The 16,396-nt window shown below is 46.2% G+C and overlaps 1 protein-coding gene across 1 annotated transcript in view; it reads left to right on the top strand.

The window, feature by feature from the left end:
• The window catches only part of STAB1 (stabilin 1), an 85,222-nt gene that overhangs the window by 45,726 nt on the left and 23,100 nt on the right, over window positions 1-16,396 (top strand). The window contains exons 24-45 of the mRNA XM_010561638.1: window positions 457-640; window positions 900-993; window positions 1,932-2,090; window positions 3,008-3,103; window positions 3,497-3,592; window positions 4,202-4,249; window positions 5,120-5,250; window positions 5,639-5,750; window positions 5,978-6,055; window positions 6,437-6,538; window positions 7,029-7,136; window positions 7,640-7,771; window positions 7,964-8,092; window positions 8,964-9,020; window positions 9,842-9,937; window positions 11,048-11,243; window positions 11,706-11,801; window positions 12,899-12,944; window positions 13,647-13,726; window positions 14,660-14,785; window positions 15,538-15,611; window positions 15,962-16,036. Coding sequence (XP_010559940.1) covers window positions 457-640; window positions 900-993; window positions 1,932-2,090; window positions 3,008-3,103; window positions 3,497-3,592; window positions 4,202-4,249; window positions 5,120-5,250; window positions 5,639-5,750; window positions 5,978-6,055; window positions 6,437-6,538; window positions 7,029-7,136; window positions 7,640-7,771; window positions 7,964-8,092; window positions 8,964-9,020; window positions 9,842-9,937; window positions 11,048-11,243; window positions 11,706-11,801; window positions 12,899-12,944; window positions 13,647-13,726; window positions 14,660-14,785; window positions 15,538-15,611; window positions 15,962-16,036 — 2,315 coding nt within the window. The remainder of the gene's footprint in view (window positions 1-456; window positions 641-899; window positions 994-1,931; window positions 2,091-3,007; window positions 3,104-3,496; window positions 3,593-4,201; window positions 4,250-5,119; window positions 5,251-5,638; window positions 5,751-5,977; window positions 6,056-6,436; window positions 6,539-7,028; window positions 7,137-7,639; window positions 7,772-7,963; window positions 8,093-8,963; window positions 9,021-9,841; window positions 9,938-11,047; window positions 11,244-11,705; window positions 11,802-12,898; window positions 12,945-13,646; window positions 13,727-14,659; window positions 14,786-15,537; window positions 15,612-15,961; window positions 16,037-16,396) is intronic.

The raw sequence follows: 16,396 nt of genomic DNA, 5'->3' as shown, positions 1-16,396 counted from the left end.
GGGGAAGCTTCCAGCAGCTTCTCACTGAAGCTACCCCTGTAACACCCCCGCTACCAAAACCTTGCCACACAAACCCAATACAATGGCTGATATGAAAATGGTGATGAGGGTCTTGGAAACATCAGCCAAACTTGGGTGTGGGACTTTGATTTAGATCTCTCTTGCTAGGAAAGAAAAGACAGTTGACAAGGACCTTGAGCTTGATAGCCTAAATTTGAGCCTGTCCTTACAGCCTATAAAAAACACGTACCCAGGTGGTCACAGGATCTGTTCCATGGCCAGGTTTTGAGTTATGACAGATGTCTCTTAGCAGATGTCTGTCTGTCAAAAACAAATGGGATGATCATTTGGTGTCGTAAGAGGTTGTAAAGGAAAGTTAGGAATCTACAAAATGCCGTCACTGTGGTGGATGCTGGACTTTTTGTAGTTACTGATCTTACTCCATGTACTTGACAGATTGTGGCTGTGTCCATGGTATCTGTGACAACAGGCCTGGCAGCGGTGGTGTGTGTCAGTCCTGGTCCTGTAAGGAAGGCTATACCGGGAAATTCTGTGACAAGATGTCCGAGAACTGTGGCCCAAGCGGGCTGTCCCAGTACTGCCACCAGAATGCTGTCTGCAGCCTCAACGACACAGCAAGGTCAGTCTTTTGGCATGCACATTCGGGGGGCACAGTGTCATTGTATAGGGACACAGCGGCTCTGTGGCTGCCAGCCCTGTAATTGTGTATATATGTCTGCATACTTGTTGCACAGGACTGTTTGAGTAATGCAGCCAACCTGCTAGAAATCAAAGTCAGGTTCTTGCTTGCTTCAGAGGCTCAAAGTGCCTTTTTGCTCTCTGCTGGCTTTCAGAAGGGACTGCTCTATCTGTGTCCCTTTTGTGCTTGTACTTTTAAGGTGCATCTGCATGGATGGATACGAAGGTGACGGGTTTTCTTGCCAGCCCATCGACCTGTGCAGTCAGCCAGAACGAGGAGGCTGTTCACAGAATGTAAGTGGGGTCAGACTGTCAAAGCGTGGAGAAGCAGCTCCTATCAATCAGAGCAGGGATCCAGGACTCCTGGAACTGTTACGCATTTTGTGTGCTAACTTTCCCTGTCTTTAAGATGGGGTGGAGTAACCAGTACCTTGACACAGTCATTGTAAGAATGCCAATCATTTGGGTTGGTGCCAAAACGTGACACCCCAGGGAGAGTTTGGCTGGTTTGCACCAGATATTTTGGCAGCTACAGAGATCAGCTGTACTGATTTTTGGTTTGTAGTGATTTTCCCCTCAAGCTCTTCCAACGTGAGTTAGTTTCTCTGTTGCTGCGTTCAGGCTGTAGCTGAGCTGTCAGCTGCAACTCATATTTCTAGTAACCATCAACACTACATTATTATCCTTAGTAAAGAACTGTGGTGCTTTATGATGGAAATGACTGCCAAACAGTCAGACCTCATCATAATTTAGACCCCTCATTGAGAGGAACACATTGCGCCATATAGTAGGAAATAGGATAGCACTGAGTACAAAGTAGGTCTTTCCTGAGAGAGATCTGCCCTCCATCATTGATTCCATCCCGCATCTCCAGGCAGGAGATTGTGCTCCTCCTCTTCAGGGAATACTTCAGGGAATATTTCTTCTGTAATGGAAGAGCTTTACAGGATGATAGGGAATGCTCTGGGAATTCTGAGCCACCCTAGACACAAGTGTCTGCCTCTCTGAAAACACTAAATGTTTCTGGAATCAATTTATTATGAAGTTGTCCAGGACTTTTCTGGAGAAGATACTTCCATCCCTTCTCCCCCCACCCCCGGCAGTGCTGGAATCAGAATTGGTCATTCAGAAACTCTCCACAGTCTGACGAAGGAGATTTGTTGCTGTATTTGTACTGCACTCCCTCCCTTCTTCTGCTGAGTGTAATTCTTTTTCTCTCCCTTCTCCTGGAGGCCCTGTGCACCAGTACGGGCCCTGGCACCGCCACCTGCAAGTGCAACACTGGCTGGACTGGGGACGGGAAGGCCTGTGTGGCTATAGACAACTGCATGCTGGAGAGCAGAGGGAACTGTCACATCAATGCTGACTGCATTTATATCGGCCCTGGCCAGGTATGATCAATGCTAAGCAGTCTGATAGTGGACTTACAATTTCCTAAGCTGCTCTGAGATGGCCTGGGATCACCAGAGGTAGAAATTGGGCTGGTCAGCAGCAAAGCCTGCTTGTCTGCTGCCAGAAACACTGCAGCTAAAACCACACAGTGTGCTTGCATGAGGTGAGATGCGCTGATGAGTTTGAGGCTGCTGCGCTGCTCTGAAACTTTCATGCAGCAAAGACACTACACAGCAAAGACACTACACTCCATAATACAGCTCAGTATAAGCCATCAGTTGCTGTGTTCTCCTTGTTCCCAGATCACAGCATAGGCTCTGGGCAATGCTAAAATATACAGAAAAGCATGTGCAGCTGTTCAGATAGTCCATGGAGGGAGCTGGGCTGGCAGTCGGGCAACTTGAGATAGGAGGAAGGCATGCAGAAATGGCTTCTCAGGGTGCTGCTTCTCAAAGTGCTTCTCCCCACTGAGACAGGGGAGCATTGGACAATGTGCTGAAAAAAGGTGCCAAATCTTCCGCAGATGTTAGTGAGGTGAGATGTGCAAGTGTTCTCCTAGCTATCTTGAAAGCAGGAAGCTCTGAAATTAACCCCTCTTCTCTTTCTGCCATTGACTAACTCTGTGTCGTTCCCCGAAAAGCTGGAAACAAAGAAGGAAACCATCATCTTCAAGTGACCCTCCTACAGTCAAGCAGTGCAAGGGATCAATGCTCTTGAGTAACCAGACAGCGTGTGTGCCAAGATAGAGGATGATGCCCTGCTAAAGAAATACCTCCACATTTCCAGGTCTTGAGGGACCAGGAAGAAAACTTGGGAAAATATATTGAGAATAGGTTTTGCTGCTTTAGGCCTTTTTTGGGTAGCAAATGAGGACTCTCTGATAGGTCTGTAAAATTGAAATGTCTCTTTCTTGCAGAGCAAGTGTGTCTGCAAGAGGGGTTATGCTGGTGATGGCCACAACTGTGATGCAATCAACCCATGCCTCATGGACAACGGTGGCTGCCATGACTTGGTGAGTAGCTAAAGTGCTGTCCCAAGGCTGGCATGGCAGTTGAGGCTCCTCTGCTCCCTAACAGAGGTTTTTCAGCCACAGCATTGAGAGAATTGCAAGGATTTACGTTACATCATCTTCTTGGCATGTCACTGATGTGTTATAAAGGTTTGGTCTCTGATTTACCCAGGTGGATCCTCTGATTTTTGTGAGTTCACACAACCAAAGCCATCACCTAGGCTTTAATGCATGAGGAGGTATAAATTCAGTGCCACCATAAAGGCAATAGGAGGAAGGTGCTTCTGTGTGCTCTGCTAGCCCAGGCCATGGGAGGCCAGAATTCAATTCCTAGATAGGTACAACACTGCATAACCTGGTTTTGCTCTCTAATTTCTTCTTTCCTTGTATTTTCAGGCTACGTGTGTACCCCTTGGAGGAGGAGAGAGATCCTGCGCTTGCCCTCAAGGCTACATGGGGGATGGCATGACATGCTATGGGGACATTCTAAAAGTGAGTAAAAAATAAATGTCTGAGGTCTTCTTGAGATTGGAGAGAAATGGCTCTGCTCTTACTTTCGTTTTCTCTGTTACCTGAGTTTACTCCTTCTCCCAGTACCAGCCTGAGAGCACAGCACATGTGTCTGCCCAAGGCCACAGAGACACAACTGGTGCCAAGGTCAATGTGTTCATGAAACCATCAGCAATAATTTCAAAGCTGCTTCACCGCTGTCTGTCCTGTGCAATAAGTGATCTGGTTTTTTTGTTGTTTCGAAACTTTTCCAAGTCAGAGCTGCTAGGCCCATTTTCTGTCATTAGAAATATCAAAGGCCATTGTGGATTCAATCCCTGTCCCTGGTAAACATGAGCAGTTGCAGATGAGTTGAAAAGAGTTTGTTTGTTTAAGAATATATTTTTTTTAATGGCTGGAGTGTTTTTAGGAGTGCCCATCACTCCCCATGATACACAGTGCCTGTAATGGTTGTAAGGTGAGAGAGGAATGTCTAAGTCATTATTGCCAGATTTGATATTGCAAAGGGCTCCTTTCCCCCACCCTGAGTCCCCTAGCCCTGCAATGCCAGTGCTCAGCAGGGGTAACCCTTCTGTTGTTTCTATTTGGAAGGAGCTGGCCAGGAATTCCCACTTCGCAGGCTTCTATGACTGGCTTAAGGTAAGAACAGCCATGGGATGCCCACACAGGTAAGTTTGGTAGAAGTGACGTCTCTGCAAACACTGCTGCTACAGAAAGAGCAACTCCATTTATCTTTTTCATTAGAGAAAAACAAAACAACAGCAAAAGAGAAATCATTACAGAGCAGGTGTGTAGAAAAGCTCCGGAGTTTGTGATAGAGTGAGGGTTGTGAGTGTTTCTAGCACCAGAGGAAGCTGGGGCTGGGTTACACTTAATTTTCACGGTTGTATCATCTGTAACTCCTGGCCATCATAAAATAGCACAGAAGGGAAAGAAAAAGGGGCAGCTTTATAGTAGCTATTTTTCAGAAGAGCATGCTTTGAGAAGTTAGACTGTATGTTTGTTCCTCTTCATGTTACTGCTTCCCTGTCTCTGGTGTGGCAATAACAGAGACACTCTGCAGACTTGCAGCAAGTCTGTGGAAGCGTGCTATGACATATGGCATCTAATTGAGCTTTAGCTTACCCGTCCTGCTGCATACATTGTATGTGCTAGGAATAATCTTGGTCTCTCCCCTAAAACTGATGTTGAGGGTTCAGAAAGGATTTATTGGTATGATTGAATGGGTTTGAAGATTAATTGAAGTACAGAAGTAGGGCTTAAAGCAGTAGGTTTTCCCTTGGCAAATGGATGTTAGCTGTTTTGGCTAAACCACCCGCGGCATTCGTTGATTGCCAACAGCACTTACCTGCCATGCCCAGGAGGCCTGCTGTGCTGCTAAGCATATGCTGTCTTTCTACACATCCCTTTTATGCGACTGCAAGAGTGGGATGGCTGTTGGTTATATTTTGTGGTATAGATGTGGCAGTGGCATGTCTTATTTGTTCATTTTTGTGCTTTGGACAACAGAAATCTCTCTTCAGCATCCCAGCAGGAACCAATGTCACTGTGCTGGTGCCATCAGAGGCAGCTATCAAAAACTTGAGCAAGACTGAGAAAGATTTCTGGTTGACCCCCTACATGCTGCCATTTTTAGTCAGGTATGAGGAGACTCCTGCCTTTGCTTTACTATGCCAAACAACAATAACAAAGCTGTGAACTGGATTTCTGCTTGTACAAGACCAATAAAGAGTTATCTTGAGATAAATCTAGAAGCAAGATTAAATATCTAGCAGGCAAAGAATTTAGTAGGCATTTAAAATGTAACAGACCACAGGCCATGGGAAGTGGGTTTATTTTTCATGTATTTGCAGAGGGAGATTTTCCCTGTCATGCAGATGGCATCAGGACCAGTAATTCCCTCTATCATTTTCTCCCCATGCTTAACTACCTCATGTGAGAGACGTGAATGTTGGGTGGTATGGTCTTATCTCCCTGTTATTACAAACAGTGCCTAATCTTTTCTTTACCTGCCTTTGTTCCCTTCAGGGCCCACTTTCTTGAAGGTGTCTTCACTTCTGAAAAGCTCAAAAAATATGACAAGCCAGAATTGCCCACCCTCAACCCACAGACCAGATGGCAGATAAACACCAGGAGCGGCGTAAGGGTTTCTTACATAACGCACATGTACAAGTAGCAAATTAAACTGCTCAAGAGCTGCTGTATCCAGTGGGGAGCCTGGATGGGACACTGATGCCCTCAAACTCAGACATCTTTCAAAAATTGTACTCAGATCAATCACGTGCAACCTTGAACAAACAACATACTTGTTTTGAATTTGCTTGGCAATTTCTAAACCTTTTGCTTCTCCTTCTGATGCTTTTGCAGGTATTAACCATCCAGAATGCGAGTATAGTCGTCAGCGACATCCCTGCCAGCAATGGCATTATTCATGTCCTCAGTAAGGTACGTCAGTACGTGTGATACTGGGAAATGCTGCAGTTGTAGCAGCAGGTTTGTGTTGCAGCATCTGTGATCGGGCCAAGGAGGAATACATGTCTGGACAGTTAGGAAGGGATATAATGTCAAGAATATATTTGGTTATCACAAGGTCCTGACAGATGTTTCCTGTGCAGCAGTGTTTAATGTTTAAAATATTTGTCTCCAGGACAAGCGGGAGGCGAGTTCCTCTTCTCTTGGCTGACAGAAGAAGAGTTAAGGCTATTGCAGAATTGTGTAAAATGAGGCCTTTTCGAATTGCCTTTCTTGCAAGCAGGGCAGGAGTCTAGTGTGATTTCCCCCAGAGCCCCTTGCCCAACCTTGCTTATGAACTCACTTTTTCCACAGGTTTTGTTGCTGCCTTCAGGAGATATCCCACCAAGTCCTCCAGGTCTGCAGAAACAGCTTGAGACAGTTGCCTCATTCAGCACATTCAAGGAGTTGCTACAGGTAAGCAGCTGAGGTGAGCACTGTTGTGGTTGTCAGAACTGTGTTTTGAGCAAATGCCCACCTTACCTTGTACTGGGGGACCAAAATTTGGACTGCCTGGTGAGACAAGGGAGATCACCCGTTTCCTACCATTCATGGGAGATCTTCTCGGAAAGCTCTTTTGAGCAGCCAGAGAGTTATATACTTAGTTGGATCTCTATATGATTGGCATGTTATTACAGTGGAGGACAACCTGTCTACCGCAGGCGCTGTCATGCTTGTACAGGGCAGAGAAACCTAGAGGGCAAGGAAGACTTGTTCATAACTGAGAAGCTGCACTTATGTCAGCCCAGGAGGAGGAGCAAGCAATTAGATGTGTGTGACTGAGCAGAAGTTGTATATCCCATTTTCAAGCATTTCTTCTAGCGCTCTTGTAATTGATTTCATGTGTGGTCTGGTTTTTAGTAAGTACAACTGTAATAGCTAATGTTACTGCTTGGACATTTTTTAGCAATACCAGCTCATTGGAAAAATCGAGTCCTCTGAAAAATACACAGTTTTTGTTCCTGGAAATAATTCCATTGAGGAGTACTGCCATGCTGCCAATGTGACACAGTTGGTAAGCTCACTGCTTCCTTTCAGTTTGAGTATGTATTGTGGTAAGTGCAGGGGCATGTACACTGTCAGATCATAAACTTGAGTTCAGTGGATTTGAGCATGGAGAGGAGAAGCATATCTGATGCTAGAAGCTGGGAGAAATGCGGCAGAGAGAAATGAGATGTTTCCCTGGGGTGTTCCAATGGGATCCGAAAACAGCATTTGGACTCCAGATGCAAATTTCTGAGTAGATTTGTGTGTGGATAGATGGCATGACATGTTGCCCTTCCTGGCTGGCTGTGGCGTATTTGTGGCAATTTTTGACCTTTTGAAAGCATTTATGGCTTCATCCAGTAACAGGGTCATCGTGTGGTCAGTCATCTGTGATAGGGAGTTAGTAGGCTCTGTGGGCTTAATTAGCCATTACAGATGCTTAGGAACTCTTCTTATGCCATACCTCTGACTGAATTGTAGTCTAGGAAGTCAAGAGAGTCCTAACATTTGGTGGTTTTGTGTATTATTTAGGACAACGAGACAGTGCAGTACCACATTGTACTAGGAGAGAAGCTCTTGCCCACGGACTTGAGAAGTGGAATTCATAAGAACAGCATGTTAGGGCTCTCCTACTGGCTCATGTTTTATCAAAACAGCACCCAGGTAAGGAAGGAAGACTGTTCTGCCATTTGAAGATCTGGCTTGACCTATCACTTTCTAAGGCTGGTGGCTGGATACATCCATTTCTGTTTTGCACACCCTCACAAGTTTACTGTGACTGTCTGACAACTGTTACACAATCCATGCAAGTGGAGTTGAAGGTTATCATATCAGCCATTTTCTTCTCCTTTGCAGAAGTTTGTCAATAATATTCCTTTGGATGGAAAATTTCTTGAGACGAAGAATGGCATGCTGATCGGGGTTTCACAGGTCCTCCAGATACAGAAGAATCGTTGCACTGCCAATACCACCACCATACAAAAGGTAATGGTGATTACCGAGGAGCTGACCACCATTTCACAGGGTTTCTCCACCTGCTGAACCAAACTGATGAATAGGAGACAACCTACCTTGTCTCTTCCACATGGATGAGACAGTAGCTTGTGGTCTGACCCCAGATGAGCGTCATGTGAAATGGGACATCCTGGAGACTTGGCACCTCCTAGCCTCAGACTCTGTGCTTCTAATGCAGCAGATCTGCAGCTCTTGTGCAGATCACATTCAGTTCACTTGCTGGGGCTCCCTCCCAGTGCCAGCCGTGGGGCAGGCAGGTGCAGGGACTCACAGATACTCAGCTGTGGAAGGAGAATCCAGCCCAATTCTTGCATGGCATTGACCACAAGGCCCCTAGGAAATGCTGTGGTCTGCCTGGGAGTCATGGCCAAAGTCCAGGCCACATGTATCTTGTGGCTCTTGGCCATCTGAAGATTGCAGGGTCAGACTGAGGTATGCCTGCTTTGTTACAGATCAGAAAAAAAGTATCTGCAGCCTTGCATGAAGGAACTTCAGGCCTACTGAAAGCCCTATCCCAGCTTAGAATCTCAGGAAAGGTGTAGCGTGTGATCTCTTCTGGTTTGTTTTGTGGTACAGCCTCTGGAGTGCAGAAGTAAGACCTTGTGTACACCACTGGAGTACAGGAATAAGACCTTGTGTGAAGCCTTTGATAGCAGCCAGGACCTGAGGATCATGCATCACGATTTTTCGTCTTTTGGTGTTTTAAGCCACAGAGATAAATACATCTTTGTCTTTGTCCCAGCCAGCAGCCTGTACAGCACCATTTGTAATCAAGATTAGTGTCTTGGTGTGACGTTGGTAGAGGGCACACATGTGACTTGTCCTGTTCTCTGTGCCCTAGTCAAGATGCGGCAAGTGTGAGAAGGGGATCAAGTGTCCTCCTGGATCAGTTCTTGTGGTGAGTCTTTCGTTCATGTGACATCTCACAGACTGTTTGCAGATACTGCTTTGATGTCCTTTTACTGCTCTACAGGTGTCATCTCAATACCTGAAAAAATGTGCCCTTGAGTCCTCTGTGGCTCATTCATTAGCAAGGTTTGTAAGAGGAAGCAGAAACCAAGGGAGGCTTACACAGGAAAAACACAAACATAAACCATGAGGCTCCTTACAGAGCTGGCACCAGGCTTTGCCTGAATTTCGGGAGAACTTTAGAGCATGCAGTGTGAGGAGTTTCCCCCCTTAGCAGGGAAGAAGTGATGTCTTTTTTTCATCTTTTACTCTTTTGCCATTATCATCAAGGAAAGCCTGTTTAGGGGTGCCAATAGCAATTTCCCAGCCTGGACCATTGATTTGTTCACACGGATGGGCTGGTTAGGCCTGCAGCTTGTTTGTGAGTGAGTGACGAACGTTTCCGGAGAGGAAAACGGCTAAACATTTCATCTGCATGCTGGCTATGAAGTGCCTAGCAGCCACATCTGGCTTCTAAGGCTTCATTACTTTATGCCAAAAATTTTCCAGTTGCTTTTTCCCAGTATTCATACTGACATGTATGCCATGGATTTGGCAGGTAACAAAATAGACTCTGTGTGGTGACCTCACGTCTAGAGATGCCTTATTGTTCTCAGCTCTGGATAGTCCAAATTTTTAGGGCTGTTCCTGTAGGATAAAAAGCATTATTCCTCTGTTAGGCAAGAACGCTGCCATATGCGCCAAAATGTACAATGTTTGTCTAAATATTGTAATATCTTCTATCTGTATCTGTGTTAATCATATCTGCAGGAATTGCCAGGAAGCAAGAATCTCGCTCGCTGTGAATTACGCTCTGCAGATATGGGAATACTTGGCTGCCATTTCACCTGTGCAAAAGTTTCTCTAGTAAGAAAAATATTTGCCTTGCATTCATTCTGACAAAAGCAAGATGGGTATTAGAAATACAGCCATGGAAATACAGCCTGTGCTGAGGTCCTGGCTGCGTTTGTGTCATTGTGTAGCTGAGACTGGGCTTGTCTGGCAGTCGCTCTCCATCCTGGAGATGGAGGGCACTGGAGAAAAAACTAACCTGCGGAAATGTCTGCACAGTGATGGATTGTGGTCTGCTGTTTTGGTATTGTTGCTTTGGGTTTTGTCCTGAAGAGGAAGAGAAGGAGTTGAACATTTGTAGTCTGGTTTCCTAAGGAAATGAGGCATGAATGATGGTATTTTGCTTGTGCATGTGCCTTCCCAAATAACTGATGACTAATTGGAGCTGAACCAAAGGGAGGAGCAGAAGGTCTCGCAGTTATTATGGCTCCTACCAGTTTTGTGAAAATGCATGGTTGGGAAAAACATTTGAAGAGGAAATGGTAAAAGAAAGACTTGTGTGAATTTGAGCTCTTATAGGTATTGAAGCATCTCCCTGGAAAGTTTAGTGGGAATGGGAGATTGAGGAGAAAGGAGAGCGTGAGTTGGACATACATACTCGCATGCAGAGCTTCAGTCAGCAATTGTACCTCACTGGGCACTTCTGCATCCCTTCATTAGACGACGTTTCTCTTCATCTGTACTGTCCAACTTGGTCCCATCATGGTTTCCTCCCTCCATGGGTAGATGCAGAAAGAAGTGAAAGCAGTTAAATCAGGCTTCTGAACCAAATCACCTTGTGGCAGAGCCTCTCTCTGACCAACAGAGTATCTTACTGGTGGGACACACTAGGGACACAGGCAGGAGATAGGCTGGGTGGGCGCAGGACTGAACATTTGCATTGCTCGCCAAATGGCCAGTGTTGCTCAAAGGCAGTGTGGACCTTTACATGAAGTTCTGGGCAACAGAGCACCCCATTTTAAGGGGTTCACTCTGTCCTACCTGCACACATCTGGCCCTTTCATGCGTTGTCAGGAATTATGGCTATTGCATAGTTAAAGGAACAGAGTAGCTTCCACAATAAAGCTGTACCTTGTCTATGCCGCACAAGACAGCTTACCCCAACTTGTTCTTGTTGTTCTCCAGAGGTCTGTCTGCTGCCCTGGCTACTACGGACACATGTGCGATATGTGCCCAGGAAAGCCAGGACAGTGGTGCTCTGGGAACGGGGAATGCCAGGACGGCATCGAGGGCAGTGGAGAGTGCCGATGCCTGGAGGGTTTCCACGGCACTGCCTGTGAAATGTGTGAAGTGGGCCGATATGGAGCTGACTGCAAATCAGGTGACACTGATGGCTATTGCAGCTTGTTGCTACCATCCTGCTTGCAAGGGGAGAAAGTGGCCACGTCTCAGCTCTCGGGAGGGGTCGTGGGAGGGAAGTAATGTCCCAAGACCTCTGAGACAGGGAAACAGCTGGCAGGCCACTGAGAGAAGGACAGCGGGAGTGAGCACTTGTGGTCAGCCAGAGTGGCCCCATTTTTCATCCTCAAACCAAGGCATGACTGACTGTGCTATGCTGCTGATCTTGCCGCTACCCAAACTACAGAAAGTAGAGGTGGGTGGTCTATTCCTGGGTTTTTTGGCCCGGTAGTGAGGGAACAAGAGCTGATACTCCTGTGACATTTTCTTTATGGCAGTTTGATGCGTTGGATTAGGAACAGAGCAGCCAGCGAAATGGCAGCAAGACTCTGCTCGTGAGACCTGGCTGGTTTGACAGTGACGAGTGTTTGTATTTCCCCTGCAGAATGTGCCTGCGACAACGGCATATGTAACGACGGACTGGAAGGGGACGGGAGCTGCGAGTGTTTCCCAGGGTGGAAGGGCCCTACCTGCCAAGAAAGTACGTGAGTGTGAAGGGGCCTATGGTGTAATATTGCCTTTTTGGCAGAGAAATCCATGTGATCCTCTTCAGTTGCCAGAGCAATTCTGTGTTAGCTGAGGAAGGTGACCACAGTCGCATGTACTTTGCATCCCCCCGAAAGCTTATCAGACTGTGCTAGCTCATTCCTGCACATAAGCTGCATATGCGGTGTGACTTCCCCAACAGCACATGAGCTCTCGAGTTATTTGAGTGAAATTCATGTAGAGAAAAGCATAACCCCTCCTTCCATCTCTGCTGAGATTTGAGGCACCTCAGGAACAGCCCCTTGCCCTGGGAGAGAGAGATGGAAGCTCCCAGCCAGATTGGGTTGACCACGACTCCTGTTACTTGCCTAAGAAGGTGGCAGGGCTTGTTTTGAAGCTTCTGAAGGGCCCCGATATGTCTGCTGAGTTGCTTTTTCTGCTTACAGATGCATTGATTTAGGTGAGCTCAGGCCATGGTCTGCAGTTCTCAATAAATCTGTCATTGTATGTCAAAGTAATATGTTGGAGATGCTTGTTCCTGGGATTTGGGATTATGATTACCATTGGGGTGGGGAGGAACCTGAGCTTCTAAATACTTTGGGATATTAACGGTTTGCACACAAAGATTGATTTTGTAGTGAAGTCAAATGTTTTGGGGGCATTTAGGAATGGAAAAGGAGTGGAGCTGTCCTATCTAGTGTAAATGTAAAGCATGAAAAAAGTTCATCTTTTTGCTTCGAAAGAGGCAAAGCCAAATGGCCCTGTATGTCTGGATTAACAAGGTTTTAGTCCTTGTTTAATTCCTAGCAGTGTGGAGGCCATGCAGATGGGATCAAATTGAACCATTAGCTCAGACAGAGAACATCGAATTCACTCCATTGCAAAGTGCCAAAACATAAATCCCATGACATTTTCCTGCTGCCACGTAGGACAGGAGAGTTAGCATAACTGCTAGTGTGTCCCATCATCAGTCAGGGCACCACAAGTGTGGCAGTGAGGCTGTTTGCAGGGTCCTTTACTCTAGATGGCAGAAATGGCCCCAGCAAGTGCTAAATTGAAAATGCAAAGTCACATTTGTGTTTTCTCTTGCAGGAATTGAGATTGACTTATGCAATAACACTTGCCATCAAATGGCCAAGTAAGTAGAGACAAGGGGCTGGGTCATTCTGAGAAAGCCGTGTGAGTTTGTATGTGTTTTACATAGAGGTGATTCTGTGTTTAGGGCTTCGCAGAGGGCTGGGAGAAGGTGCCTACTCATTAAAGATGCATAAATGTCAGTTCCATTCTGGGAACTCTCTTTGGTGCTAAGCTGCATCCCGTTTCCCCAAGGATTTTGTCTCTCTGAGCATAAATTCTTTCCAAGTTCCTTCTGCATGTGTGGATGGGAGAAAGCAGATACTCCACGGTACTCCAAGTCTGGCCTTATTCATGGAGCAAATCAACCACCCATTTACAAGCCCTTTCTGCCTCGCCTGCCCCCACCAAGGAATTAAATAGGCTGATGGGCTGCGATGACTCCCTCTTGCTGCCTTCTCCATCCCTGATCTAGTCTCCTATTTTGCGGTACCATGACCCAGCCATCTGCATTGTACTGTGCAGAAGCACATGAGCATGGTGAAGGTGCACTGTGCAAGGTGTGAAGCCTGTGCCTGGATGCCAGCTCCCTGGCCAGCGTGACTTGAATATTGTGCTGTAAAGAAATACACAGCAACTTAAGGCATATTCCTCCTGTGGTCATTGTGGTCTCTAACTTGCATATGCCAGACTTGGATAGTGTTTCCCAGGGGCTGAGTAAATCAGGAGGTGTCGTCAGTGATTCTTTACCCCTTTCTTGTTTCAGCTGCCTCAATAGTTCCGCAGATTCCCCACCTACGTGCTTCTGCTCTGCTGGATACACAGGGAATGGGACCCATTGCACAGGTATGTCCAGCAAGTGTGGGCAAGATTCAAGGCTTGCAAACACCTGTTGAAGCTATGCAAAGACAAGGGGTTTGTTTGTGAAATAAATGGCATGATGTTGCCAGGGGAAAGATCATTCAAATCCTTTTTGTCTCAGCCATCCGCCATGAACTCTGCCATGCTCTGGTAGAGATGTTTTCCAGTCCAGAGCTTTACGCAGGATGCTCTTGATATTTATAGAGCCTGCAAGAGAGGGATAAAAAGGCAGGCAAGTGTAGCAGGGCAGTTCTTATTGTTTGTGGACAGAGATGCACATGAATGGGTCGTATTAGTTCTGATACAAAGATACAACAATTTCGGCCATGAATCCCTGGAATATGGGTGCTTCAATTCCCTAGAATTTTGTGCTCCTCCTATTTGCTGGCCATGCCAAAATCAGGTAGAAGCAGTGCAGCAGTTGTGGCAAAATGAGGTAGGATTTTGGGATACTGCTGTAGAGCTACATACAAACACAGTTTATGTGAAAAGCAAACAGACAAGAAAAAGAACTCAGAGTGATAAAATCGTAACAGTCATAATACTGGTAGACATCACAGTTTCTTTTCAGTATTGCCCTTGTTTGAAAATGGGGGGGGGGGTAAGCAAAAAAATAATTTACGTCATGCAGGAAAATATTTTTTTCTCATCTAATCATTAGTCCTCAGTGAGCAAATGTTGTGATGGAAAGACTTCTTAGTCCAATTTGCAGTTACTTAAGCTCAGCATGACTTTTGGACTGGCCTCTCTCAGATGTGGATGAGGCCCCATGCCTTTAAAGGACCTACAGTTTCATCGAGAAACAAAGGGATTTTAATAAGATGTTGTGATTTTTGTTAAGATAGGTGATTATTCTGGCACAGTTCATCTTTCCTAAATGCTCTGAGCTGATTCTGCTTCTCTTGTTTGGGGTCACAGAAATAGATCCGTGCACTATCGATCATGGCGGCTGCTCCATACACGCTGTGTGTACTAAAGTGTCTCCAGGAGAGAGAACCTGTGTTTGTAAGGAAGGCTATGCTGGAGATGGGACACTCTGCATGGGTGAGTGCTCAGTGCATGTTTTGGTGATAGTGGTGAGGCGTCATCCGTGCAAAGGGGAATTTCAGACTAAAAGCATTAAAATTTCAAGTTAAAGTGTTGAATAACTGAATTGTCCTTTCACTTTGTTCATGCAGTGATTATTTCAAAGCAAGTAATTGCTGGTTGATCTTGATTCAACTGTCGTTCTGGTTTTTGTTGAGGTGTATGCACACATACCTGTAGCTATGTGCCCAGCATTCTCCCAGGTCATGTTTAGTGAAGTGGTCATCACTGTCCCATCACAGTGCCACCCAAAACTGGGCAGAGAGCCCACACTGCCCTTGGCACCTGTCTCGCTGGATGGCCTCAGACCAGTGTTTTGGTCTCAAACCAAAAGAGCCCTGAGAGGTTTCTTGCCCTGATGCCTGTCACGGAGAGATCCAGAGACAGAGGGCGAGGGCAGTCTCCCACAGTGGTGCTCTGAAATGAAGATGGAGCTGTGGGAGAGTCCAGTCCTCTCATATCCTTTAAAGCACACCCAGGCAGGCGTGGGATTTTCTGTGGGCAGATTTATTACAACTGAGACCCACATGTGGCAGTAGAACTTGCAGTTGTACCCTTTTCCTTTGCTATCACAAGTCACTTTTCCACCAAAATGTTTCCCAAGCTGGGAAGGTCCTCTCTGTTGCTTTCCCAGTACCTCTTTGGGTCGCTAATTCCCAGCTGCCTTGAGCAGCCCTCAGCAATAATGTGGCCTTATTGTTTTGCTGCAGAAATTGATCTCTGTCTGGAAAGCAACGGGGGCTGTCACACCAACGCAGAGTGCATTAAAACAGGCCCAAGGAAGGTGAGTATGTGAGGTGGATGTCAGGGCAACGTTATTATGGAGGTTGTCGCAGCTGTGTAATTTTCTTAGAGACAATCCTTTCCATTGCAATGCGCTGCCTCATGTTTATTACTTTCCACATAGAAAAGTTGCCTGGGAAGGGCATGAAAAGATTGCTATTTCCTTGAAAGCAGATGCCTTCTGTTGGTTAGAGGCTGGACGCAGTCCCAGGTTATGTCTGTTGTTGACACAAGCATGGTTATTCATGAATAGCAATGAGTGCTATACCACAGACTTTCCACCCAGCTCAGCCGTTGTGTATTTTCTTTATTGGGTCCAGGTTTCAGACAGAGCATCTGTTCTCCCTCCAGGTTGCCTGCAACTGTCTTCCCGGTTACAGTGGGAATGGTGTGAGCCAGTGCAACCCCATCAACTTGTGTGAACAGGTACGTCTGCATTTTGCTGTTACCAGAGGTGAAGGCCACAGCCTTGAAGTGTTCCTTTCTCCCAACAGTTAACAGCAAGAACAGGGTTAGCCTGCTTGTTTAGAGCTGGCTGTGTTGCCTTTTCACATACCGAAGGGATTTCCTGGTGTGTTTGGTTTCCATTGCCTCTCACAGTGACCTGCGAGTATGTGGGCCAGCTGGCACTCCCTCTTGTGGGAGAAACAGTGTAGAAACAGTGACATAGGGTTGGAGGCATCTGGGTTTCTTTCTCTACATCCATTTTGTGTGGGACATGCTCAAAAGCTTAAGAGTAATCTGTGGTCACGGCATCGCTGCCATGTCAAAATGTCTCTCTGCATC

Source organism: Haliaeetus leucocephalus, unplaced genomic scaffold (genome assembly GCF_000737465.1).
Source record: "Haliaeetus leucocephalus isolate CR32 unplaced genomic scaffold, Haliaeetus_leucocephalus-4.0 Scaffold148, whole genome shotgun sequence".
Lineage (NCBI taxonomy): Eukaryota > Metazoa > Chordata > Aves > Accipitriformes > Accipitridae > Haliaeetus > Haliaeetus leucocephalus.
The sequence above is the reverse complement of the archived record's forward strand: the minus strand, read 5'-3'. Positions and strand labels throughout refer to the sequence as shown.